The sequence below is a fragment of the Syngnathus leptorhynchus genome, chromosome 16 (genome assembly GCF_054491065.1).
Source record: "Syngnathus leptorhynchus isolate UIUO chromosome 16, UIUO_Slep, whole genome shotgun sequence".
In the NCBI taxonomy this organism is placed as follows: Eukaryota; Metazoa; Chordata; class Actinopteri; order Syngnathiformes; family Syngnathidae; genus Syngnathus; species Syngnathus leptorhynchus.
In genome coordinates, this window is record NC_141210.1 from 599,377 (window position 1) to 621,609 (window position 22,233).

At 47.7% G+C, this 22,233-nt stretch overlaps 6 protein-coding genes across 17 annotated transcripts; 3 read left to right on the forward strand and 3 right to left on the reverse strand.

Moving 5' to 3' along the window:
* On the reverse strand, nucleotides 1–1,260 carry LOC147043760 (uncharacterized). Of its 2 annotated transcripts, none has more exons than XM_085934989.1 (4): nucleotides 1,098–1,260; nucleotides 680–1,003; nucleotides 481–581; nucleotides 1–395 (listed from the first exon to the last, which is right to left on the reverse strand). In XM_085934989.1, the coding sequence occupies exons 1-4, from the start codon at nucleotides 1,189–1,191 to the stop codon at nucleotides 186–188; spliced, it is 729 nt and encodes a 242-aa protein (XP_085791115.1). In that variant the 5' UTR covers nucleotides 1,192–1,260; the 3' UTR covers nucleotides 1–185. The 2 variants fall into 2 exon arrangements, with proteins under 2 accessions (XP_085791115.1, XP_085791114.1); XM_085934988.1 differs by having other exon boundaries at nucleotides 680–1,012; nucleotides 1,098–1,212.
* Nucleotides 1,261–1,629: 369 nt separating this feature from the next.
* On the forward strand, nucleotides 1,630–3,845 carry LOC147043761 (zona pellucida sperm-binding protein 3-like). 2 transcript variants are annotated; one of them, XM_085934984.1, is made up of 10 exons: nucleotides 1,630–2,042; nucleotides 2,099–2,214; nucleotides 2,279–2,382; nucleotides 2,442–2,616; nucleotides 2,689–2,806; nucleotides 2,876–2,958; nucleotides 3,043–3,197; nucleotides 3,285–3,440; nucleotides 3,510–3,623; nucleotides 3,679–3,845. In XM_085934984.1, exons 1-10 carry the CDS (start codon nucleotides 1,695–1,697, stop codon nucleotides 3,822–3,824), a joined length of 1,515 nt encoding a protein of 504 aa, XP_085791110.1. In that variant the 5' UTR covers nucleotides 1,630–1,694; the 3' UTR covers nucleotides 3,825–3,845. The 2 variants fall into 2 exon arrangements, with proteins under 2 accessions (XP_085791110.1, XP_085791111.1); XM_085934985.1 differs by having other exon boundaries at nucleotides 3,516–3,623.
* A 560-nt stretch (nucleotides 3,846–4,405) lies between these two features.
* Nucleotides 4,406–6,324, forward strand: LOC147043762 (zona pellucida sperm-binding protein 3-like). Of its 2 annotated transcripts, none has more exons than XM_085934986.1 (8): nucleotides 4,406–4,822; nucleotides 5,119–5,234; nucleotides 5,349–5,452; nucleotides 5,515–5,692; nucleotides 5,750–5,867; nucleotides 5,926–6,011; nucleotides 6,059–6,162; nucleotides 6,226–6,324. In XM_085934986.1, exons 1-8 carry the CDS (start codon nucleotides 4,436–4,438, stop codon nucleotides 6,282–6,284), a joined length of 1,152 nt encoding a protein of 383 aa, XP_085791112.1. In that variant the 5' UTR covers nucleotides 4,406–4,435; the 3' UTR covers nucleotides 6,285–6,324. The 2 variants fall into 2 exon arrangements, with proteins under 2 accessions (XP_085791112.1, XP_085791113.1); XM_085934987.1 differs by having other exon boundaries at nucleotides 4,407–4,822; nucleotides 6,074–6,162.
* A 641-nt stretch (nucleotides 6,325–6,965) lies between these two features.
* il12rb2l (interleukin 12 receptor, beta 2a, like) lies at nucleotides 6,966–11,268 on the reverse strand. 5 transcript variants are annotated; one of them, XM_085934982.1, is made up of 16 exons: nucleotides 11,166–11,268; nucleotides 10,461–10,540; nucleotides 10,289–10,378; nucleotides 9,970–10,099; nucleotides 9,746–9,897; nucleotides 9,529–9,671; nucleotides 9,311–9,452; nucleotides 9,172–9,248; nucleotides 8,836–9,076; nucleotides 8,558–8,752; nucleotides 8,357–8,461; nucleotides 8,155–8,289; nucleotides 7,903–8,082; nucleotides 7,751–7,814; nucleotides 7,573–7,666; nucleotides 6,966–7,513 (listed from the first exon to the last, which is right to left on the reverse strand). In XM_085934982.1, exons 3-16 carry the CDS (start codon nucleotides 10,350–10,352, stop codon nucleotides 7,196–7,198), a joined length of 2,040 nt encoding a protein of 679 aa, XP_085791108.1. In that variant the 5' UTR covers nucleotides 10,353–10,378; nucleotides 10,461–10,540; nucleotides 11,166–11,268; the 3' UTR covers nucleotides 6,966–7,195. The 5 variants fall into 5 exon arrangements, with proteins under 5 accessions (XP_085791108.1, XP_085791107.1, XP_085791106.1 ...); XM_085934981.1 differs by having other exon boundaries at nucleotides 8,836–9,073; nucleotides 9,970–10,108; XM_085934980.1 differs by having other exon boundaries at nucleotides 7,903–8,079; nucleotides 9,970–10,108.
* A 295-nt stretch (nucleotides 11,269–11,563) lies between these two features.
* Nucleotides 11,564–12,165, reverse strand: rln3a (relaxin 3a). Its single transcript, XM_085934267.1, has 2 exons — nucleotides 11,954–12,165; nucleotides 11,564–11,838 (listed from the first exon to the last, which is right to left on the reverse strand). The coding sequence occupies exons 1-2, from the start codon at nucleotides 12,111–12,113 to the stop codon at nucleotides 11,564–11,566; spliced, it is 435 nt and encodes a 144-aa protein (XP_085790393.1). The 5' UTR covers nucleotides 12,114–12,165.
* Nucleotides 12,166–13,624: 1,459 nt separating this feature from the next.
* Nucleotides 13,625–22,062, forward strand: rfx1a (regulatory factor X, 1a (influences HLA class II expression)). 5 transcript variants are annotated; one of them, XM_085934264.1, is made up of 19 exons: nucleotides 13,631–13,782; nucleotides 14,007–14,063; nucleotides 15,254–15,633; nucleotides 15,754–15,866; nucleotides 15,929–16,024; nucleotides 16,547–16,644; nucleotides 16,718–17,180; nucleotides 17,882–18,063; nucleotides 18,127–18,246; nucleotides 18,317–18,450; nucleotides 18,527–18,645; nucleotides 18,763–18,869; nucleotides 19,001–19,152; nucleotides 19,240–19,337; nucleotides 19,411–19,560; nucleotides 19,640–19,848; nucleotides 19,922–20,075; nucleotides 20,148–20,193; nucleotides 20,261–22,062. In XM_085934264.1, the coding sequence occupies exons 3-19, from the start codon at nucleotides 15,279–15,281 to the stop codon at nucleotides 20,419–20,421; spliced, it is 2,757 nt and encodes a 918-aa protein (XP_085790390.1). In that variant the 5' UTR covers nucleotides 13,631–13,782; nucleotides 14,007–14,063; nucleotides 15,254–15,278; the 3' UTR covers nucleotides 20,422–22,062. The 5 variants fall into 5 exon arrangements, with proteins under 5 accessions (XP_085790388.1, XP_085790392.1, XP_085790391.1 ...); XM_085934262.1 differs by lacking the exon at nucleotides 14,007–14,063 and having other exon boundaries at nucleotides 13,625–13,782; XM_085934266.1 differs by lacking the exon at nucleotides 14,007–14,063 and having other exon boundaries at nucleotides 13,625–13,782; nucleotides 16,718–17,129.
* Nucleotides 22,063–22,233: the final 171 nt, after the last annotated feature.

Here is a 22,233-nt window from a genome sequence, read left to right on the forward strand (position 1 = left end):
TCAGTGGCTTGTAATGTTTTATTTTGATTTTTCTCTGTGTATATCTTCTTCTCATAGAATGTGATTGTTCAAACGACATGCACCGAAAAACAAATGTTTTCATGAACTATGGAGCTTCTTTCAGATATGAATAAAATAGCGATTTTTCTCGGCTGTTTCAAAAAGATTCGGTGTTTTTTTTCCATTCAGGCTTTGAGCTTGATCCTTCTGGGACAGGCATAGGGGTTTTCCTGCGACTCTCTCAAATGGGTGTGAGCATGCATTGGAGAGGTGAGCTCCTCCTCCAGGGCTTCCTGCTTGTTCGGGGGGACTCCAGAGTTTTCCTCCTTCCTGCTCATTTCCTCATAAATAGGAACAGCAGAGAATCCAGTGGGAGGAGGACAATCGGCCTTCGCCTAAAAAAAAAAAAAGAATTTCACATGGCTATAACACAACTAGAGTGAGTCCCCTTTTTGGTGATTATTCTTTGGGCCTACTCACACAATCTCCCAGAGCAAGCCACACGAGCAAGATCAGAATGAGGACCGTCGCGGAAAAGATGGCCATGAGCAGAGGGAGGTAGAAGGAAGACCACTGACACCCTGCACAAACAAACTCACTGGGTGAATTCATGCCCAGTTGGACCTCTGGAAGACCTCTGGAAGACCTCTGGAACTATGAAAAGGAACATCAAGCTTACCCGAGGCCTCGACCAGCACAAAGAGCTGAGTGGCAGAAAGGCCGCTGTCTGGGTTTTCACACACGTAGACCCCCGAGTCGCCTTGCTCCAAGTGCAACAGGATCAACTTGAGCGCTGACGAGTTGGACCCACCAGAAAGGTTCAGACGGCTCTTGTAGTCGGGGTCCAGTTTGAGCTGAGCCCCTGGACCCAGGGACAGAAGGGTGCGCTGAGCGGAGCCTCGGTGGTGGTACAGGTGGAGAGTCGTCAGGTTGCCGCGTTCCTGCCGAAGGGGGCACGAGAGCTCCAGAGATTGCTTTTCTGCGAGTTGCACGAAGCTCACATCTGCATTGACTCCACACACACACGCACGCACAGAAAATGACATCAGCCAAAATCCGACAGTGAATTTAAAATGACGCTCCTTCTTACTCTTTACCTAAGAGCCGAAGAGCCACGAGATAAAACACGATGCCGGTCTTCATCATCTTCCAACTAAAGCTCAGTGACAATGAGCCTCCCTCCCACCACATCCTGCGCTCACTTTATATTGTTCTTTGCCACAAAGCAGGAAGAAACATCACAGCCGGAAGCAAGCCACTCTTATTATTCTAAAGTACCTTCACTGTTGGCTTTCACACTTAATATCTAGATGAATAGACTCATTATTACTTTCCTAATGTTCTTTATTTCTTTTCACGACCCAAATGATCTCTTTCAGAATGAATGAATAAGTGAAGGATTTTACTAGTCTTGACATAATGACAGACATGTTTTGTACAGTTTTATCATTGTATCATTATTATTATTATCATCAGTGTTATTCCAGGCAAAGCAGTGTGTGTGTGTGTGTGTGTGTGTGTGTGTGTGTGTGTGTGTGTGTGTGTGTGTGTGTGCGTGCGCCATGAGTGGCTGATAGGACTCAGGTGTGCAGTTCCAAGGTCACGTGACCTCATAAAAAGGTTCCCAGGTGAAGATTGTTCAAGTCGACAGCTCTCGGTGCAGGCGTAGTGTTTGTGTCCAGAGGCCCGCAGCGATGGCGCCTTTACTCCTCGTTCTCGTCTTATCAGGTGTGACCTCCACGTTGGCTAGCCTTGACCTTCTCTTCTCCCAAAAGAATCTCTTGGATTATCACCATAAAGAGCCCGAACGGGTTCCGGCGGACCAACGGCGGCCCCTCAACACGGTGCGGGTGATCTGCCATCCGGACTCCTTGGAGATCCTGATTCAAGCCAACCTGTTTGGCGCGGGGATGCCGGTCCACAGTTCCGAGGTGCGCCTCGGAGCCGCGGAGCGCCAAAACACCCGCTGCGTGGCCACGCCGTCCTCCGATCAAGAGTACAAAATAGTGGTTGGGCTACTGGACTGTGGCAGCAAATATTGGGTAAGTCGGTGTTTGTGAAACAATTCCAACTTGTCTGAGCGCTGTCGTGTCCACAGATGACTGACGTGTCTCTGGTCTACACCAACCTGCTCATCTACACTCCGGCCCCCTCGCCCGACGGCCTGATCCGAATGGACGGGGCGGTCGTTCCTATCGAGTGTCACTACGCCAGGTAAGGAAGTGTGTTTGTGTCATGTGTTTCTATGAAGTGATTGAAAGGTCATGCTGGTGTTTAGGCGCTACAGTCTGTCCAGTTCTTCCATCATGCCCACCTGGATCCCCTTCATGGCCACACGAGCTGCAGTGGAAACTCTGGACTTTAAGCTGAGAATCATGACTAGTACGTATCTGTATTGGCTTCCGTTTTGACAGCCTCCTCAAATGTCTTCTTTGTGTCAGACAATTGGCAGTACGAGAGGAGCGCCAACGTGTACTACCTGGGCGAGCCAATTTCCCTGGAGGCCTCGGTCCGACGGGGCCATCACGTGGGCCTGCGAGTGTTCTTGAGCAGCTGCGTGGCCACGCTGCAGCCAAACATCCACTCTGTGCCCAGATATGTTTTCATTGAAGACTGGTGAGAAGCAAACTGAACAATTGTGTCGACTCTATTTGGTGGGCTATCTCAATCAAAAGTTGTGTTGAACAGGTGCTTGTTGGATTCCAAGCTTCAGTCTTCCAAATCACGCTTCCTAGAAAGGACACAAGATGATAAGCTGCAATTGGTGATCGACGCCTTCAGGTTCCACGACGAAGACCGAGGAGAGGTGAGCCGTTGCCTCCTTTTGAAATGTTGGTCTGCGGGCTGTAAAATGGCCGCCACTTGTCTTTTGTAGCTTTACATCACGTGCCTCCTGAACGCGGTGCCCGTCCACGATACGGAAGCCCCCAACAAAGCGTGTACTTTTGTCAACGGGAGGCGAGTCTTTGCTTCCGTTTTGTACATGAAACAAACCATAGTTTGTTTCAGACAGAGGCGCTTCGTGCAATTTTTCTTTTTCAGGTGGCGTTCGGCCGACGGCAACGACTACCTGTGCGGCTACTGTCAAAGCAAAGCTGGTGGCAAAGCTCCCAGTCAGCCTGCCGAGTTGGGTCCTCGTGGTTTCGGCAAGCCAGCGAAACCGCAAGCTCAATTGAAGAGCAAACATCCTGCCACTGGTAAGTTTCACTGTCTCGCTTTGCAACCAAAACCAATTGACTTGACTGTCTGGAGGTTTTTTTTCTTTTTCCCCCCCCTTCTGCCAGGGTGGGAGCATCAGGCCAAAGTGGGTCCCGTGATGGTTCTGCCCAAGCAGAAAAGTTGGACTATTCCTGAAGAGGAGCTGCCGCAGGCGCTTCAAAAGATGAGGAGGCCTTCTCTGTACGGCAGCCAGTGGCTGAGCGGCCTCAAGCGTTTGAAAGGCGAGTGCCACTCTCCTACCACACCAGCATGAACTTCTATCTTTGCTCAGTCTGCACTTTCTGCTTTAGAACCAGAGAAGGGGATCATTCCTGGCCTGTTCACTGAAGACCTGCACCAGGATGACCTCACCTCTGAAGAAAATGGCGACTTTGTCGATGGCACGAGTGAAGAAGACCTGAAAGGTACGTGTGATGCTTCAAAATGGGCGAACTGGTACTCATGCTCATTTCTGTGCAGATGATGAGGAAAGTAAAGTCCCTGAGCCAACAGCCACCCTGCCAAGTGGACATGACGACTTCACTGAGCATCCTGAGGTGGATGTCACCCCTGTCTCCAACTTGACTGATGCCTCTGACAAATCTACAAAGGACTCTGAGAGATAATAAAAGTTGCAATGAAACTTTCTTTGTGTCTGTGAGCCCAATGAATTGTGCCTAGCAATAGCAGCACTAAGTGCTTCCAAATGGTTAGTGCCTTACCCAGTTGTGCTTTTTAAATCACATTAGCATTGATTCTCTCATAGAATGTTGCACTGCTAATTCTGAAATGAAGCATTTGGAGTTTCCTTCATGTGAACATGTGATGTCTGCTCAGTTTCAGTCACGTGACTAAAGTTGGTAAACCATGACCACTTCATCATTGAGTCAGAGGTGACTATTTCAAATGAGGCACTTGCGATGGAGCTCTGAGCTGTACCTAGGCCCCTAGTTTAGTTTTGTACAGTTTTAGAATAGTTTCTTGGAACCAAATTGCCACATGAATGCAAACATTGGGTCTGAGGTCATTTTAATCGGATCCTTGGGACACTTGAGTGTGAAGGATCCATTGCTTGTCCTCAGCAGCCTATCCCAGCTGACTTTGGCTCCACTCCAAACTGATCACCAGCCAATCCAGTGCCAACCAATCAATTGGTAATTGCTTACAGCTCCCTATCTCAGGTGACCTTAGTATTAATTGGACCGGCACGCCAGTTCCGCCAGTAGGAGAACTCAGAATGTTTGCCTCGGGGGGTCAGCACACATTAGCAGCAAATACAATGCCACCGGCCTTCTTGTGTCTCTCGCTGCTCCTTTCGTCTTGCGTGGCCATTCGGACTTTAAAGGACGGACCTATGATTGACAAAGACGGGAGGGAGTACAAGTCCCCCGTGGTTGTGGTGGATCCTGACGAAAGCAGCGAAAGCCCATCCCAGCCGTTGCCTCCCGTGCTGGTGACGTGCACGCCGACGTCAATGATCATCCAGGTGAAGACTGACCTGTATGGAGCGACAATATCTCCAGAGGAGCTTTTCCTGGGCCTCAGACAGTGCCAGGCTTTTGCTGCTAGTGACTCTGAGCTGGTTATCAAGGCTGGACTCCAGCAATGTGGCACCCAGCTAACAGTAAGTAGCCATCTCACACACACACACACACACATACTGAGATAAAAGGGCTAAATTTGTCTTTTTTTTTTTTTTTTTTTCCTACCGGTTGAATGTCGGCACTCACATGTGGCTCGAGGTGCTCTATTTACAGGACTGTAATGTTTATTTTCACAATGGTCCCCTGCCTGCGGTGTGAAAACATCCTCCTCCTGTTTTTTTTTTTTCTACTAACTTGACACTTTTGCCTCTACGTAATTGGAACAGAGCCTATGTGCCCAGAAAAAGATTTCCCGTAAGACCTTTTCCATCTGCAGATATCTGAAGACTCCTTGGTCTACTCAAACCAGCTGACCTTTTCACCTGCTCCCGATCATCACGACGTCACAAGAAAGACCCAAAGCGTAGTACCTGTGTCCTGTCACTACAAAAGGTAACAATAGTGACTCTCCTAGTGATCTTTATTTCTATGCTTCAATGAACACTAGGACAAATTATTGTCCAAAGCTGCATTTCTGCTCAAAGTACCAGAATCCTGTTTGTACAGGACACACATTGTGAGCAGTCATCCTCAGGCGCCCCTTCAGATTGTGGCTACATCTCGCAAGACCTCGTCAGCAACCTCTGACTTCTCCTTGAAGCTGATGTCTGGTGAGAGCAGCAGCAGCATGTTTCTTTCCTGTCTCCATGTTCAACTTTGTACCTTTTTGTAGATGACTGGACAAGACTGAGGCTGTCCAATGTCTTCTACTTGGGAGACATGCTCAACGTGGAGGCGTCCTACACCAATCCCGGTCCGGATCCCAGACGGCTCTTCATTGACAGTTGCGTGGCAACGCTGAGCCCAGAGGCATCATCCGTTCCACGATACTTCCTCATTGAGAACAACGGGTAAGATGCAAAGTCCCAAGGAGGTCCACTGATGTCAAAGTTCTCTCTCTCGCTCAGGTGTCTCGCAGACACAAAACAGCCAGGATCAAGAGCACGCTTCCTGTCCAGGACCAGGGCGGATGTTCTGCGGCTGCAGCTGGATGCTTTCCTCTTTAACCGAGATGAAAGAAACTCTGTGAGTTGCTTCGACTGAAATGTCAGCAAAGACATTTGCAACACTTTCTTTTTCTCAGCTTTTTCTAACATGCTGGCTGAAAGTCACCTCTGATATGTGGCGGAGCAGCCCTGTCAACAAGGCTTGCACTTATATGAATACGAGGTATTCCTGCGCCCGGAGCACGTGTGTTTGTGTGAATGTGCTCCAAGTCCTTTCTCCATCAGATGGGAAAATGTCGACGGGAGCCCTGACGTGTGCCATTGCTGTGATGACACCTGCAGACAATATGCCCATAAACATCTCAAACATGATGGTAAAATGGCAACAAAACCTCTGTAGCTAATACATGTATTGACCCAATTTCATTCTTTTGCAGGTACCAAGGTGTGTGATGTGATCATTCTTGGCCCGCTTGTGATTCTGCCCAAAAAGTAGGCAAGGGACAAGGTGGTCAATAAAATAGTTCTTTTCACAACTACGTATCTGTTTGGTTTTGTCGTCCTCACGATTCCAACAGCATGCGTGTTGGGTGAAGAGCGCTTTTGCTTCCCTGGAAATGGCACGAATATGAATCTGCAACGTAGGCGCTACGCTATCGCCATCTTCTGATCAGTATGTGAAATTAGGTGGAGGAGTCGTGTGACCAATGGGCAACTCTTACTTCAAGCAGCCTTTGGAAGGCTTCAAATGAGTTGAAGGCACATTTGCTCCTAAAACAGACTCTCTTTCTAGTTGAACAATTTAACCAACGGACACAAAATCAGTTTGAAAACATTGGAGCAATAATTGTCTGCCGCTCCTCAAGTCGACTTTTAAAAACTGCGTCCTCACGTCCTGCTTCCAATTGCAGCTTGCCGCGGAGCCTGCATTCCTCCAAATTGGACATCGGCTTAAGTTCCTCGATTGACACAGGTGAGTGACACTTGTAGCTTGACAAGGCACCTTTGTTTATGTTGTATATGATCTTGTAGTCCTCTCCCCAAACAAAGTTACTAATACCTCACGGGAGCCCTATTAGAATAAATAGAGATATTTTCTTTATTCAACTCAGTGACTCTGTTGGTAAAAAGTTATGATCATGACTGCAGCTATTGCTTCAAAAAATGATATTCCATCCACTTTGAAATAACAATTTATACAAGAAAATATGAAAGTACAGCAGAATCCATTCTCGTTAAATGTGCATTCGGTCATGTGTATGGAGTTAATATCGCACGTATAGTCGGTTGAATAAAAGAAAGACTGACTCGGCAGATAATACTCGTGAAATCTTGGAAAAATTCATCTTTAAAAAAAAAACAACAATACGGTTCATTTGTATGTTGCCAGTACGGAATATTTGTGTGTCAAGTATTGAGTATTTGGGCCGCTGTTGGCATGAAGTGCTGTTCGTATCCCGATGCGTCTTGTTCCTCTTCTGAAGAACTCCCGGCATCCTCCTGGGCCGCCTCCTTTCCCTCCTCCGGGTCGAGCATTTTGCTGTACTGCTCTTTGCCATATTGTCTTTGCCTTGTACATCCTGCTGGTTTTGTGTGCTCTTCAGGGAGGCATTTGTGTTCACATACAGGTCGCTGGGTGACCACTATCTCTAACGTAGACATGGTCGGATGTGATTCGTAGCTGGGGACGCCGATCCAAGCCAAGGTCTCATTGGCCTGCTTGGCCTGCAGTCACGCAGTTAGTTAAGACATTTTCCATTCTACCGTGATCCAAGTCAACTCACCTGATACTGGAGCATTTGGAAGATGGTGCTATTGTACGGATCTGGTACGTTCTCGTTTAGACACAGACACGTCTTGCTCGAGCCTTTGTGCACACTGTCGTACAAGCACGTTACGTATGTTAGCGACGTTGAAACGGGAACGAGCATTAGCGTCGGACAAAATGTGTTCTCTCCTCACCTGTATAAAGCTAAAAGACAGCACATTATGACCAAGACACAGAGCAGGGGCGCAAATATGTGTGCTGACAAATAAAAAGAAGGGGATGGATGATGAGAAATAGATGGATCTATGTATTATCAGAAGGCGAATTGCGAGTATAAAATAGTTACATTTTGATTGTAACACCAGATGCTCCGGTTGCTTTGTGATGAAACTGGTGGTGACGTTGGCCCCTGGCCCAGCTTGAGTCACGGCCCTGATCCACACTCGACACTCCTGATTGGGGTTGAGATTGGCCAGCACAAACGTCTTATTTTCTCTCGGATCCGGAGCGCTCACGTTGTACGCTGCTGTCAAGCAAAGTATATCGATTGAAATCAGCTCACCGATCCTTTGGCGTCAAGGGTCGCCCATTTGATTACCCGTTTGTCCATGAAGGCCGATTTGGTAATAGAGGATGCGCCCCTTCTGCTCCGTCAGCACGGCAGGCTCCCAAAACAGCGTGGCGTGCGTCGCAGCAATGGAAACGACTTTAAATGAACGCACTTTGGCGGGAACTGAAAAGAGACAATTGATCGGAACCATTTCGAGGAGAGAATAACAACTCAATGTATGGAGACCTACTTCCGTGACAAGAATATCCAATGGCCGATGAAATGAGACGGCTTTCTTGATCGGCTGTAACGGCCAAAAGCGACACCTGGTAGGCTCTGTATTTTTCAAAATGACCTGTCAAAGTGAAACGCAGTCAAAGGCCATGATGAAAATCAAAGCGTTGACTTATTCAATTCTGTAGCAATGACATTAGCGTCCAAGAAAACCAACCTGTAAATGTAAGTGTACTACAGCTTTGATTGATTCTGACCCAATCAAATCCTTTGCCCAGAGGACTTCCTGCTTGTTTGTATTGCACCACGTATTCCTGAAATGATTTGGCATCAGGGAGATGAGATGGAAGATCCCACGAGACGACGAGGTTCGTCATATTCATCCTGACGTCGATGGGGTGCTCGCTTGTCACTTTAGCCCAAAAACAAAAATCATCATCGGAGAAGAGCATTCGCTTCAGCAGACATTTTTTTGACAATCTGATCAAGTGATACCTGGCGTTGTTGGAATTGTGATGTTAGCGGGCAGAGTAGCACCACGGGCGTTGTAGGCCGATATAGCGGCCGACGATATGTTCTTTAGAGAGGAGTTGAGATGGCAACGCGGCCCATCGCACATTAAGCGGTCCCTCGGCTCGGCGTCGGAAATATTCACTAGTACGCTCGTGCCGTGTTTGGAGAAAAGCGTGACTTTGTAGCCCAGAATGTGGCCACGAGCCTGCGACAGAGGAAGCTTCTGGGGGGGTGTAATGTCACATGAGGCAAGACGTATATTACATTTTCTGTTGCACGCCTAGAATGATTACAATGACTACATTCTGTGTTGTCTACCTTCCAGGTCATAACGCAGTCCAAATTTGTGGCGGGCACGCCGCAGTCCTTCCATACATCCATCTGTCCAGTGGGGGCTAAAAAAGTGCATTTTTTTTTTAATTGACTTTGAAACCACCTCCCTCATAAATAGGCTTACCTGTTTCAAGGCTGATTCTGTGAATTGCACTCCAGTCACTGCTCAAGCCCGTGGCACAGGAACAGCGAACCCGAATTACATACACGATACCGGCCTCCGCCAGGCCGTCAAAGTCGTAGCTGCCTTGCGCTCCAATTTCTTCCTACACCAAAAGTAAAAGGCATTGCTGGGAGAGCAAATATTTAAATTTGCACCTGACCCCTGAAAATCTATTCCACCTCATGCCAGAGTTTTTCTGCTTCAGTCCGAAATTGCACATCACACTCTCCCACAGAGACGTGCGGCTCAATGCAGATGGAACTCCAGGTTATTTCCAAAGGATCTCGGGGGCTCGATGAAATTACAGGAGGCGACGGCTTCACTAAAGGCAGAGATGAGACGGAAAACTCGAAAGAAATACTGTCATTATTTAGGCAGTATATTTCCAGGACTCACTAATGTCTCCTGTGTCGAAAACAGCCACTTGGGAGTTGGCAGAACCGTGTTTGTTCTCAGCCTTCACCCAAACTTGAAGTTCACTGTTCATGGAAAAGTGTTCCCGGGCGATCATCCCGCTCAAAGCGGTCCCAGTCTCCACAGATTGCTCTCTGGAGAGGATATTTTGGGTGACTTTTTCCACCTCTGTCATTCACTGGTCAGCAGCGTCATGTTGCTCTTACTTGCCGTGTGCTGTTTTCCAGTGGAGACTGGACTTTGTCAGAGAATCAATTCTGTGATTCCAACGACAGTAAATATCAACCCCGCAGCTGTCGTGACATGGAATGTGGCACTCTGGTTTGGAAGGAGGCTCTGGAGGACCTCATGAACCCAAAAGAGTAAGGTTAATAAAAAAAAAAAATAGGGCTCAGCCGGACACTAACAGGAAATGAGCAGACGGTATGGTGGGGTTTTTGTTTTCACAGCACATTGGTCTCAAAACAAGCTACAAGCTTAAGTGTGGGGGGGGAAAAAAAGGCTTTGCGCCTTTAAAGAGCCTACCTGCAGCAGCAAAAGAAATTGCCATGTTGACTATTAAGATTGAGAGAAGCCATCTTGGAGCCATTACATTTGAATCAAGCCCTCATCTACCTGTCAAAATAAACACATAGATACTCTGCTGTTACTCATGGAATAAATATTGAATACTTGTGTAAACAAGAGTTTTGCTTACTGAAACTGTGTTTTGTGTGTGCGTCTGTCAGCCAGACTGACTTTGGAGGCCTTGGGCAGATCCAGTATGTGCTGTCACAACTTGTTGAAAGAGATTTCCATACATGCAAATCAGATGATATTGATTATGCTTCGATTAACGCACAGCACAATTAGTTGCTGGACAAAAATCAAAAGTCATCCAATTCTTCTTTTATCTTTTGAATTTAGTATTTGATTGTTACAAAGAGACTCGTTTACACCATAGCAAGTGGTTGAGCACACTATTACAGCATCAAGGTGGTTCTTCTTGTTATTGACTGTACGTTAATCCTTTTTATTTGAAGACTAAATAGATTTCACACAGCGTTAAATGCGCATACTAAGCACAACATTTTCTCATTTCCTTTTCAAAAGCTTGATTGGTGTACTTCCAGTTCTTCATTTAAGCAGAACTCTGATGAAGCGTACATACATCACAGGCATAAAACAATTTAGTCTCGCTGAAATGTTATATTCTATTGATCTTTTTCCACAGCACGTGTCGAAAAGGTAACATTTTGAAGTGCGTTATTCCCCCATGACATCACTCTACGTTTCAGTTTCCCGTAGTCGTGAATGAAAACCCAAACTTGCTGGGTGGAGACGTTCGGTGACTGTACTTTGGAAGCTTCGGTGTAAAATCAGAATACGCGTGATGAATAAGTATGATATAGTAGCGCCGTACCTCATCTCCGATGAGAGCCCAGATGTGCGCGCGTGAACTCGCGTCCCTTCCGTCAAGCGTATGTCGTCGCGATGTCTGACGTGCAGACTTGAGCGGAAACAATGGACCGCCCCCCCCCCCCCCCCTCAGCATATTGATGACGTGACCACCACGTGATACATATACGGAAGTCAGTGCCTTCACATTCAGAAGCGTTTCTAGTCGACGGACGACCCTTCAAGGATAAACGTTTTGTGCTCAAATAACATCATTCTGATACAATTGGTCCATTCAACTGACAAATGGAAACAGCTTTCACACTGATGCAATACGAGCAAACGTTCATCAGGAAAAAATGGTGTGTTTAATTTCAATCATATCCAACAACATAAGTATGGCGGTGTATGCAATTGTGCACATCAGCAAAGGGAACTGATCTCACTCTTTCTGCAGCCCCACTTGCAGCACGCATTGGAAAGCCCCAAAACCACTTCCCGGCCCTTGCGATCCGCCTTCCTAAGGGCTTCGAGGATCTCTTCGGTGATGAAAGAACGAGTCGGCCGGCTGAAGATTCCGTCTTGGTTTTCGTTTGATGTGAAATCAACATCTCTGTTTCTGTGGAGTATAGTCTCCATCACAGGCTTGTGACTCAATTCCTCCGAGGACTCTTGATCGGAGTCGAATAGGTCCTCTGCTGCAGTAAAGAGCAAAAGTTGAACGTTTGGAAGGAATTCTACAAGTGCCCTCCATGTCACTACAATTGCAAATGACAAAATTCCTTTCCATAATAGACAAGGTTACCGTCTCACCTGAAGTTCTGAGCGAGCGTCTCCATCGTGAGCCGCCACAAGTGAAGATGACTGATCGGATGAACTCCCGACCACAGAGCTTGACGCCGTAAATTGGATGGTCCATGGACTGAACTTCATTTGCAAGCAGACATAGCGCCAGAAGCACAACTTTCCACATAGTACCCTAAGGAAATCAAAGCAGCGAGGGCCAATGTTGTGGCGCAATTAGGTTCCTGTGTCCCTCCCTGTCTGCAACGGCTTTGACTACGCCACTGACCCAAGCGGGCTTTATAAAGCTCTCTGAAGTCAGGGGGGCATGCATATTGCGCATGCAGATGGAGATACAGTCCGAGACCTTTATGAAGAAGAAAAAGCGGACCAAAGGTCAGAGGCACCTGAAGTGCTTTAGTGACTTTTGCTTGTCGTGTGTGGCACTTTTATTGTCCCCCGAGTTAATAGTGTAAAGCAAGCTATCATCGTGAATTGGCGCTATATTGAAAGAATCACAACGATCACAATGATTTTAGCAGCAGAACTAAAATATTCATGTTTTGAATTTGTATAATTTCACACTCATAAGGTGCTCTTGTGTTGTATTTCACTATACTGTGACCTCATGTTCCCTCTCACCTAATACTTGAATCTAGATCCTTTCAGGGTTTAAAAGTAAAATTCAAAATTCTTCAGCTGTTAATACAAGATCTACGTCACCACAAATAAATATCACTATTAAAGGCGTAGCCTCACCAACGTCACTATAATAATAAAGTACATTCAACCAACGTATGGTATTATCCCGCCACGTTAAACCACCAATAGCAATTTGTACGACTTCACTCTGTGCTTTTGATAATCCTGCCGTTTGTTTCACAGAAAGGTGAGCAGAGAGAACAGAGCCATTACTGGTGACATTTGCAAAGTCCGATAACATGCAACTCTCGTTATGAGTCACGCAAAAATGAAACCCATTTTATCTGTGGAGCCACTAGTCAAAGGTCAGTCATTTTTCAAATTACAATAGTGTGATGAATTTGTAATGAATATAACAATGGCAAGCAAATGGCATTTTAATAATGACATTCATTTGAAAAACCCATGAATGTCACACGCAGTTAATGCATTCATATCTGTGCATTAATATAACCAACTAAATACGCAGGTGTTCTTGCACCCATCCATTTTCTCTCCTGCTTGTCATCGCTGGGGTTGCAGGTCAGGTCAGCTGAGGTGGAACCCAGCCAGCTCAGGCACATTCTGGACTGGCTGCCGACAATCAATTGCATGACCCAAATGGACAAGTTGCTGTGTTGCTCAATTTCAAATGTTTAGGTGATAACTTTCATGTTCAATTATAAGTTCTAATGTGATGAGTTTCACATTTTAAGCCATAGGTTAGTTAGTGTCAATGATCAAATATGCTAAAAATATTGTTTTTCTTGATGTCATTACAAGACTATATATCCAGTCATGGTCTTTTTTATTTGTTGGTTTAATTTTTGCTCCAAGAATATTTGGAAAAAAGATGAATCATATGCAATGAAGTTGAAACCATTTTTCAAAGCATTTCCATCCATCACGGTCAGAAAACTGGGCGTGTTGGGCTTTGTCGTCAAAATGGCTTCTTACTGTCACTTTAAGAACATTTGGCCAATCAGAGGCCACGCAAGGGGGAGGAACGGGAGCGGGGTGGGTAGCAACAGTTGCCCTGGTGAGGACGAAGCGCCATAGCCACGGTAGCCCTGGCGACAAGAACCCGGCAACGAGAATCAACAACAACAACGACTGAATCGGCTCGAAATTTAAAAGAAGAGCTTTTAACGCCGGGAAATACACACGTGGAATCACAGGTGAAGCCCGTGGCACACATGGAATATTTGGCGTCCATTATGCAGCGAGCTTTTTTTTTTTTTCTTCTTCTTCTTCCCTTAACCCTTGTTTCTGTCAGGCAGCTGGATTCTAATATTACTCTGCAAATTAACCGTAATGGCGATTATGTATCGCGTGGCTTCCCGGAGTGTGGCCATTTGCGCCCACTCGTCTTTGACTTGTCAGTCTGCCTGCCTGCCTGCAGTGACGACGCAGCCGCGGATGCTGCGGGCCGTTGTTATGGCGATGTCAAAAGCGAAAGGTAACAGTTACAAAATGGCGGTTGTTGAGGCGCTCGGGTGCACTGTTGGGGGAATTCGAGACGTCAATAGAGTCACGCCGCACCTGGCTCGAGTTGTTTGATGCCCCCACGGCGTTCTAGATAGACTTGCTAGTTATATTCGCCCTTTTCCCCGCAACGCGGATTCAACAGCGTCGCAACACAACAGCGTCAGATACACAAAGAAATGCCGATTCAAGATGGTCAAGATTCGAAGAACGTGCGAACAAGAAAGGCGATAGTGTTGAAATAGGGAAACGATCGTGCTGCTGCTGCTGCTGCTGCTGCTGCTGCTGTCTTTGCTTTAGATTCTCGGAATCATCGAGAGAGGGAGCCAGCTAGGGCATGTGGCGGACATTGTCGATTGAAGAGGCGCGGCAAGAGGGGAGCGTCTGCGTGGGTGTCACGTATTCTTCGTTAGAATATCAAATCCATGGGTTTATTTTTTTTTCCTCTAAAACATTTGATGGAAGGATGTCGTTTTCCTTGTCGTTCTCAATACGAATCGATGAACGAACAGTGGCCTGCTTTGGAGTTTCATCCCACTTTTGGGCCCATTCACTCGTGTCGGTGTTTTCTAACTCTTAATTGAGCCGAGGAGGAACATACTTTCGATTCAATAATATATCACGGCATGTCACAAAAAGTACATTTCCACTGAAATAACCACAATCTCAACTCATTCTAGGCAGAAATGTCCCTATCCTGCCTCAAAATGTTTGAATGTGTTTGTTTCCTATACCAGAGCAACGTATCATATTTTTTTTGCTACCTTGTAGCACAGTCAAGAGGCTGTGTGATCACATTACAGGTAATAAGACACTAATGCTTCATCTCACTTGTGGCTTCCACACTAGCAGTATCATTAACTGGCAAGCAGTATTTCACAATCATCATTTCATCCAGGGAACAAATAGGAAAACTACTCCGACTGCCTGCCACTTTTACGTCAAATGCCTGACTTGACTTGATGTGGAAAGGTTATATCATGATAGCTCCCATTGCCTGTGTTCCCTTTTGTATTTGACAAATTGCATTCTAGACTAAATGATTTTTTTGTTGTTGATGCTACTAAAAGGAAAAGAGGCGCTGTGTTGTCTGTGTCGAGCATACGTGTTCATGCAGAATTGAACCCCCAGCAGATAATGGAATTGTCCTTTTCCTGCTTCCAGGGTGATCGATCACCCAGCCAGTGTAATGGCCACCACGGGCTATGTCGGCGAGATCCAGCCAACAGCCCCATCCCAAGGGACCGTTGTCACATCCGGACCTCCCGATGCCAACTCCGCCTCGCCAGCCGCCCCCCAGTTCCTGGCTGAGATTCAGACCGCTGTGGTCACCCCCACCGTTGTCACCCCAACAGCCCAGACCGCAGCCACCGAACAAGCCGCTTCCAACGGCGCTCAGAAGACCGGTGGCGGCAGTCAAACCCAGGCCCCGGCTCCGACCCAGCCGGCGCAGACGCATTATGTCACGGCGGAAATCCAAGGCTCCCCCACGCAGTCTGGAAATGGCCAAAGTGCTCCTCAGTACATTGTTGTTACAGTGACAGGTAAATGACCCTTAGCTCTGTCTGTCTGGCCTAGATTCTCGAGTATTGAGACTCAGTATTGCGAATCAGCGAGCGTCCTGAAAAATGATGCAAAAACGGTACCGCTTCTCATTTGTCTAGCAGAGGGCTCCCTTCACTCGAGCGACAGCGTCTCCGACTCCAGCTCTCCTCCAGCTGTCGTGCAGACCGGAGTTCCCACGCAGGTGGTTCAGCAGGTCCAAACAGCCCAGCAGGTAAGCAGCAGACTTTTTGGCGTGTTGCCTCTTGCGAGCTCCTCATATCTTTGTTTGCACAGAGGTCGGTGGTCCAGGCCACCTCGCAGATAGCCAAGACTGAGCCCGGCGCACAGCTCAATGTCGCCAGTCTACAACCGGTTCATATCAGCCCCGAGGTAAGGTCCCAACTAAATCGGATTCACAATTGCAAATCAGCTGTGGCAGCGAGGGGCTAGTTTGACTTATCAAGACATCGTCCACGCAGTGGTGGCATGTAGCTCCTTTCTAGCAGTGGACTGACTGACGACATTAGTCAGAGAGCAGATTCTACACAAGAAAGCCATCATGCAGTGTAGGACAGCCAGCGCATAGGTCTCAGAGCCAGCCCATAGGCCTCAGAGCCAGCCGACTACACACTGGCAAAGTCATCTAGATCCCAGTGGACAACATTCACAGTAAGCAGCCATTCTTCTGGCTCACCAGCTGCCTGCTGATACCAGCTTCAAGCAAGTAGGTCAGAGACACAAGCGAGATAGCACTATTGGGTTCTGGTCCCTTAGGATATGAATTACATCTCGTAATGCGTTTAGGAAAAAAAAGAACGAAAACATCAGGCGGATATTTGCCGATTTGGCCGATTAGTAGTCGGTCGGGCCTTTTATTCATCTTGAACTGTTTGCTGATTTGTGTTTGCGTAGGTCCAACAGCAGCTTGCACCAGTACAGGTGCAACATGTCTACACCAACCAGGTGCAGTATGTGGAAGGAGGAGACGCCAACTACACCACCAGCACTATGTTAGAATCACTTCCAAACTTTTGCCAGTTTCTCTCGTGGCGGGGCTAACGTTTATTTCACTGTCCCATCCAGTCGTTCCGGCACCTTCCCTTACACCGACACGGCCCTGTACGCTCAGAGCGCTGCCGGCCAGTATTACGAAGGTCAGCCCACCCCGGGCTCTCAGGCCTCCACCCCCGGTACGCCTCTCACCGTCTCCGTGACCACCGGCACGACAGGAGCCGTGTCCATGTTTGTGGCTCAGCCCGGCGGTGCGGCGGGGGGCGGCGGGACCACGGCGGTAACCGCCGGCGGTACCGCAAACGGGTCAGGGGATGGGACAGGCGCTAATGGCGGCCCCGCCGCCGCAGGAAGTTATGTGATCCAGGGGGGTTACATGTTGGGCAGCAGCGGCGGCGGCAGCAGCGGCAGCAGCAGCAGCAGCGGCGGCTCAGCCGGCAACAGTCAGAGCTACTCCCACACTGCCCGCGCCTCCCCGGCCACTGTGAGTATAACGGAGGGCGAGGAGAGTAGCGTGCCGTCGGCAGACAAGAAGGTATGCGGAGGCTCCGAGCGAAGGAATTTCTTTTCATTCTCTTCCCATTCGCACGACCCCACGTGGGCAAGTGGAAAGCACAATTAAAAATGCCACCAGCGCAAGACAATTGGAGTAGCACCCGGTGCCAAACAATCTTCTGTTGTTGAACCCGTTTGAGGCTCTTGAAGCGGAACCATATTTTTAACTGTGATTTCCATTTTGAAGAAAGCCAAATCATGACCTCATTGCTTTCATACCATCGCAGTGCATGTGCTAGCGGGACGGGGAGGGGGGGGGCGCCTTTAATTTGCCTGAAATGCCCCCAAACTATATTTGCCATTCCCAATCATACAGAATTCCATTTAATAACGGTGAGCAACTTTTGTCTGGCAGACATTCCATCAGTATTCCAGGTCATGAATTCATTGCATACCAATGTCGTAAGCCACGGCACGCACACAAAAGTATTTGTGTTTTCATTTTCAAACAGTTTTCCGTCTGTATATCGAATGGGAAATACGTGTCTATATTGGAAAAGCGTGTGTGTACGCTACTCACTAAAAGCAAGGGCTGTCGGGCCATTTCGGAATGATCAAAATCCACCCAACTTTTTTGTGACTGGTGTTTGTTGATGATCTGACTGCTTTGCTCATTGCATCAGCCTCCTGCATTTGTTTCCCCCGCCCATCCGCCCATCCGCCCGCCCCCCTGCCGGTCAGGTACAGTGGTTGCTGGACAACTACGAAACTGCCGAAGGAGTCAGTCTGCCACGCTCGACCCTCTACTGCCACTATCTGCTGCATTGCCAGGAGCAGAAGCTCGAGCCGGTCAACGCCGCCTCTTTCGGGAAACTCATCCGATCTGTTTTCATGGGCCTACGGACACGACGCCTCGGCACGCGGTGAGACTGCGCTTTCTACTTTCCAATACAGACTGCATTTGTGACTTTTTCTCTACCGGACAGGGGCAATTCTAAATACCACTACTATGGTCTAAGAATCAAGGCCGGCTCTTCTCTTCTCCGCCTAATGGAAGATCAGCAACATCTGGCTATGAGGCAGCAGCCCTTCTCTCAAAAACAGAGGTACGTACACACATTGTTTGGGTCATTCTGAATGGGCCTGTATTGTCCCACTTTCTTCTGGTCCGATCAGGTTGAAGCCTGTGCATAAAGTGGAGGGAATGACCAATGGGACAGCTTCAGGAGCAGGGCAGCAGCAACTTCAGCAGCAGGGTTCTGGACAGGTGGACATCAGCACTCAGGTTCAGCAGTACCAGCAGTTCCTTGGTTGGTTATCTTCTTTGGCAAATCAGCCAACCCTTTCTTTGATGGCCTTTCTGGAATTGAGTTTTCCTTTGGTCAGACGCGAGCAGAACACTTCCCGAGTTCCCAGATATCGACCTCCAGGGGAAGTCCCTGCCCGAGGGTATTGAACTGGATCACATCAAGAGCTTTCAGCTGCTCTACAGAGAACACTGTGAGGTAATGAAGTGAGACCAATCGGCTGAAATGATTTCACAACTTTGTGGTCAAGACATGATCAAATCTTGGCTAAGATGCGCTATGATTGTGTTGTTTGTTTGTTTTTTCTCTTATCAGGCCATACTGGACGTGATGGTCAATCTTCAATTTACCCTCGTGGAGACCCTTTGGAAAAGCTTCTGGAGGTTCAGTCAGAGTCAAGCTGGAGATGGCACACTGGCTGTGTGAGCGGTTCACATTTCTCCTAAAATGAGGCCCGTTTTTCACGAGGCCGTCGGAACCTTTAAAATGATTTCTCTCCAACCAATGGAGAAATAGAAACATATTAAGGAAAGCTCCGTCCGTGTGTTCCCAGTCACGACGAATCGGAAAAACGTCTGCCCAAGTCCTGCCTGGTGCTGCTGTGCAAATATGACCCGGTGCTGCGCTGGAGCCGTGACTGTGACAACAGCCTCTATCAGGGCCTGGTGGAGATCCTCATCCCTGATGTACTCAGGCCAATTCCCAGTAAGAAACGTCAAAAAAAGGAATCTCACACTTTCAATGACCGAAGAACATCGTCTTTACGTTTCGCGTGTTCCCTTCTGCCCTCAGGTGCCTTAACTCAAGCCATCCGGAACTTTGCCAAAAGCCTGGAAAGCTGGCTAACCAACGCCATGATGAACATTCCCGAGGAAATGGTCCGCATCAAGGTACGTGACTGCTGAAATTGAAAAGCGGCTTCTTATGACAGCGTCGCTAACGTGGCTTTTCTTGTGGTGCCAGGTGACGTCAGCCAATGCGTTTGCCCAGACCCTGCGTCGCTACACCAGCCTGAACCACCTGGCCCAGGCGGCTCGCGCCGTCCTCCAAAACACAGCCCAGATCAACCAAATGCTCTCCGACCTCAACCGCGTCGACTTTGCCAACGTTCAGGTCGGCGTGCTTTCTTAATGGCGCCGGCGCGGCTGGCTCAAAGCCCGTACCGACGGCCGCTCGCCTTCGTCCCGTGCAGGAGCAGGCTTCGTGGGTGTGCCGCTGCGAAGACCGCGTGGTGCAACGACTGGAGCAGGACTTTAAGTTGACCCTCCAGCAGCAGAATTCCTTGGAGCAGTGGGCCGCCTGGCTGGACGGCGTGGTGTCCCAGGTGTTGAAACCTCACCAACACAGCGCTGCCTTCCCTAAGGCGGCCAAGCTGTTCCTGCTCAAGTGGTCCTTCTACAGGTGCGCCACAGCACAATTGACACGTGAGCATTTGCATGGTGACAAGAGTTCATCCATCTCGCCCGTTCTCCAGTTCCATGGTGATTCGGGACCTCACCCTGCGGAGCGCTGCCAGTTTTGGCTCCTTTCACCTGATTCGCCTTTTGTATGACGAGTACATGTACTACCTGATAGAGCATCGAGTAGCCCAGGCTAAAGGCGAGACCCCGATCGCCGTCATGGGAGAGGTAACCGTCCGCACGCAAATAATGATCGGCGTCATATTTATACGTACATCCTAACTTCCATCTTCTGCTTAGTTCGCCAGTTTAGGACGAGGTCTAAACATGCTGGATGGCGAGAAAGGTAATTGCGCTCGTATACGGCGGCGAGCGTGTCAAACGTGTCCTAAGAAACTTTTCTCGTGCTTCAGAAGAAGAAGAGGACGAGGAGGAGGAAAGCGATGAGGAAAGTCAGGAGCTGTCCCTGCCCTCAGACGCCGTGGTGTTGGGTGACGAATCTCTGGAGCCCCCCGCCAAGCTGGCCAGAACGGACCAGAGGGTCCTCTTCACCACAGGACCTCCTGACAACTAATCAACCTTTCAGACCACTTACAAGGAAGAACAAAAAGAAGACACGTGTAGATACTGCAGCTATTGTAAATGTTGTGAACAGTTTTGCTGTCCTGCTTACCGTTTGTCTCTCGCTGGTTAATGCGCACACGCACACACACACACACACACACACACACACACACACACACACACACACACACACACACACACACACACACACACACTTGTTTGATGGTTTACATAAACACATCATGGATTGATTGGAAGAAACAAATCCTGCAATACAAAAAAGATGCAGTGTGCATTTGACCTTCACTTGTGTAGATTTTTATGAGGACGTTTTTCCCCAGTCACTGCATCGACAGACAGAACATTGGCCGTCTCCTGTTGGTGAAACGAGTGATGTCACTGCTCATGGAAGAAGCGTGGAAGCCACTGTGCTGTGTGTATCTGTAAAGGTAACTTGAGGTCAAGCAGTGTGTAAAACTGGACCTTGAGCTCTTAATGTCTGCCATTTCTTTTTTTGTTTTTTTGTTTCTCATATGAGCGTGACCAATGAGATCAAGTCCAAGTGTCCAAGACTTTCCATGTTCACTTCCTGTACTGCCTGTAAAGAGACATTTGTGCCTGTCACAGCTGCTGTACAGACAAAGGCACAGCTTTGGGGGAAGGACTCTGGTGTTGCTGCAAAAATCTCCAGTGTGTTTCATATGTTTCTTTCAAGTGCTTCATTCCGGTTTTATTTGAAAACATGACGTGTCCTGGTTTTCCGCTGGGAAATGTTCTCCTCTCATTTCATCATGTTTTGATTTCCGTCTGTGCCAATCGGGTTTTGTTCCATCCTGGTTTGAAATGATTTTCCCGTGCCTGAGTAAGAACAGTGATGTATCCCGCTATTCCATTTTTGGAGTTTTATTGTCACTAAGTGAGCCTGTTGTGCAGTGTAAGGTGCTGTGAGTCACACATTGTAGACAACCCTTGTGTGAATTGTTTTTTTCCTACGTTCTGACTGTCGCAAGTCATATCTGGAGACTTCACACACAGGCTAAGACCGAGCTTCTTTGCACATATTGTCTCGTCATACGTCATCTAACGCAATTGTCTTTCCATGTTTTTCCATTGTGTTTCAAATGGTGAGGCGCAGATGTGACATTTTGACACCCTTACCTGCCTGGCTGCCTGGCTGCCTGGCTGCCTGGCTGCCTGCCTGCCTGCGGTTTCCGAATCTGCTGTGTCCTCCACCGCATTGATGCATTCCCGCCAATGGCTTTGTTTTGCTTCACCAACCCATCTTGGTAAACACTGTCAGTAACGATTGGTTCATTATGACATGCCGCTGTTGGATTCGCTTTGACTTTTTAATCACCACAATGTAGGCCGACTTGTTTTTAAGGGCTGTTTGAAGCCTCAAACCAGGACGTCTATGATTTTTAGGGAGTCCAAATCGATATGCCGGCTGATCACATGTCATGCCATTCTTTGTCATTGTTGAGTAAAATGTTAAGTCTTTTTTAAAGTGCATTGTTTCTTATAATGATTCAAAGTCAGTAAACTAAAGCTGTTCAGTGGCAGTGTTTTATGGATTTGGTCTACTTTAAGTATGACTGTGCCTTTGGAGGTGGTAGAATGCAATTCAGATGTTTAATTTTAAATATATTAATTAAAGACTTTTTAAAATGGAATTTCTTCTCTTGTTTTCTCAGACATTCACCTTTGCCAATGCATTCTGAATTTGGAGTAAATTCCCATACATTTCAGCAGTATTTACTCAAATCTGCGTGCCAGACTTGCAGCTGAGGCTTTTTTTCTGCAGCATAGACCAAGGCACTGC

Coding starts and splice junctions, on each gene's coding strand:
- rln3a (XM_085934267.1), bottom strand. CDS start 12,113: ATGTGGAAAGTTGTGCTTCTGGCGCTATGTCTGCTTGCAAATGAAGTT. Junction 11,839..11,953: donor ACGCTCGCTCAGAACTTCAG/GTGAGACGGTAA, acceptor TCTTTACTGCAG/CAGAGGACCTATTCGACTCC.
- il12rb2l (XM_085934979.1), bottom strand. CDS start 10,352: ATGGCTCCAAGATGGCTTCTCTCAATCTTAATAGTCAACATGGCAATT. Junction 8,462..8,557: donor TAGTACACTTACATTTACAG/GTTGGTTTTCTT, acceptor TCACTTTGACAG/GTCATTTTGAAAAATACAGA. Junction 7,667..7,750: donor TGTCTTTTAGCTTTATACAG/GTGAGGAGAGAA, acceptor CTTGTACGACAG/TGTGCACAAAGGCTCGAGCA.
- LOC147043761 (XM_085934984.1), top strand. CDS start 1,695: ATGGCGCCTTTACTCCTCGTTCTCGTCTTATCAGGTGTGACCTCCACG. Junction 2,959..3,042: donor TGTACTTTTGTCAACGGGAG/GCGAGTCTTTGC, acceptor TTTCTTTTTCAG/GTGGCGTTCGGCCGACGGCA. Junction 3,198..3,284: donor GAGCAAACATCCTGCCACTG/GTAAGTTTCACT, acceptor CCCTTCTGCCAG/GGTGGGAGCATCAGGCCAAA.
- rfx1a (XM_085934262.1), top strand. CDS start 15,279: ATGGCCACCACGGGCTATGTCGGCGAGATCCAGCCAACAGCCCCATCC. Junction 17,181..17,881: donor TGCCGTCGGCAGACAAGAAG/GTATGCGGAGGC, acceptor CCTGCCGGTCAG/GTACAGTGGTTGCTGGACAA. Junction 19,561..19,639: donor TCGACTTTGCCAACGTTCAG/GTCGGCGTGCTT, acceptor CGTCCCGTGCAG/GAGCAGGCTTCGTGGGTGTG.
- LOC147043762 (XM_085934986.1), top strand. CDS start 4,436: ATGTTTGCCTCGGGGGGTCAGCACACATTAGCAGCAAATACAATGCCA. Junction 5,868..5,925: donor ACCGAGATGAAAGAAACTCT/GTGAGTTGCTTC, acceptor TCTTTTTCTCAG/CTTTTTCTAACATGCTGGCT. Junction 6,012..6,058: donor TGCACTTATATGAATACGAG/GTATTCCTGCGC, acceptor ATGTGCTCCAAG/TCCTTTCTCCATCAGATGGG.
- LOC147043760 (XM_085934988.1), bottom strand. CDS start 1,191: ATGTGGTGGGAGGGAGGCTCATTGTCACTGAGCTTTAGTTGGAAGATG. Junction 1,013..1,097: donor CGTGGCTCTTCGGCTCTTAG/GTAAAGAGTAAG, acceptor GTGTGTGTGGAG/TCAATGCAGATGTGAGCTTC. Junction 396..480: donor GGCTTGCTCTGGGAGATTGT/GTGAGTAGGCCC, acceptor TTTTTTTTTTAG/GCGAAGGCCGATTGTCCTCC.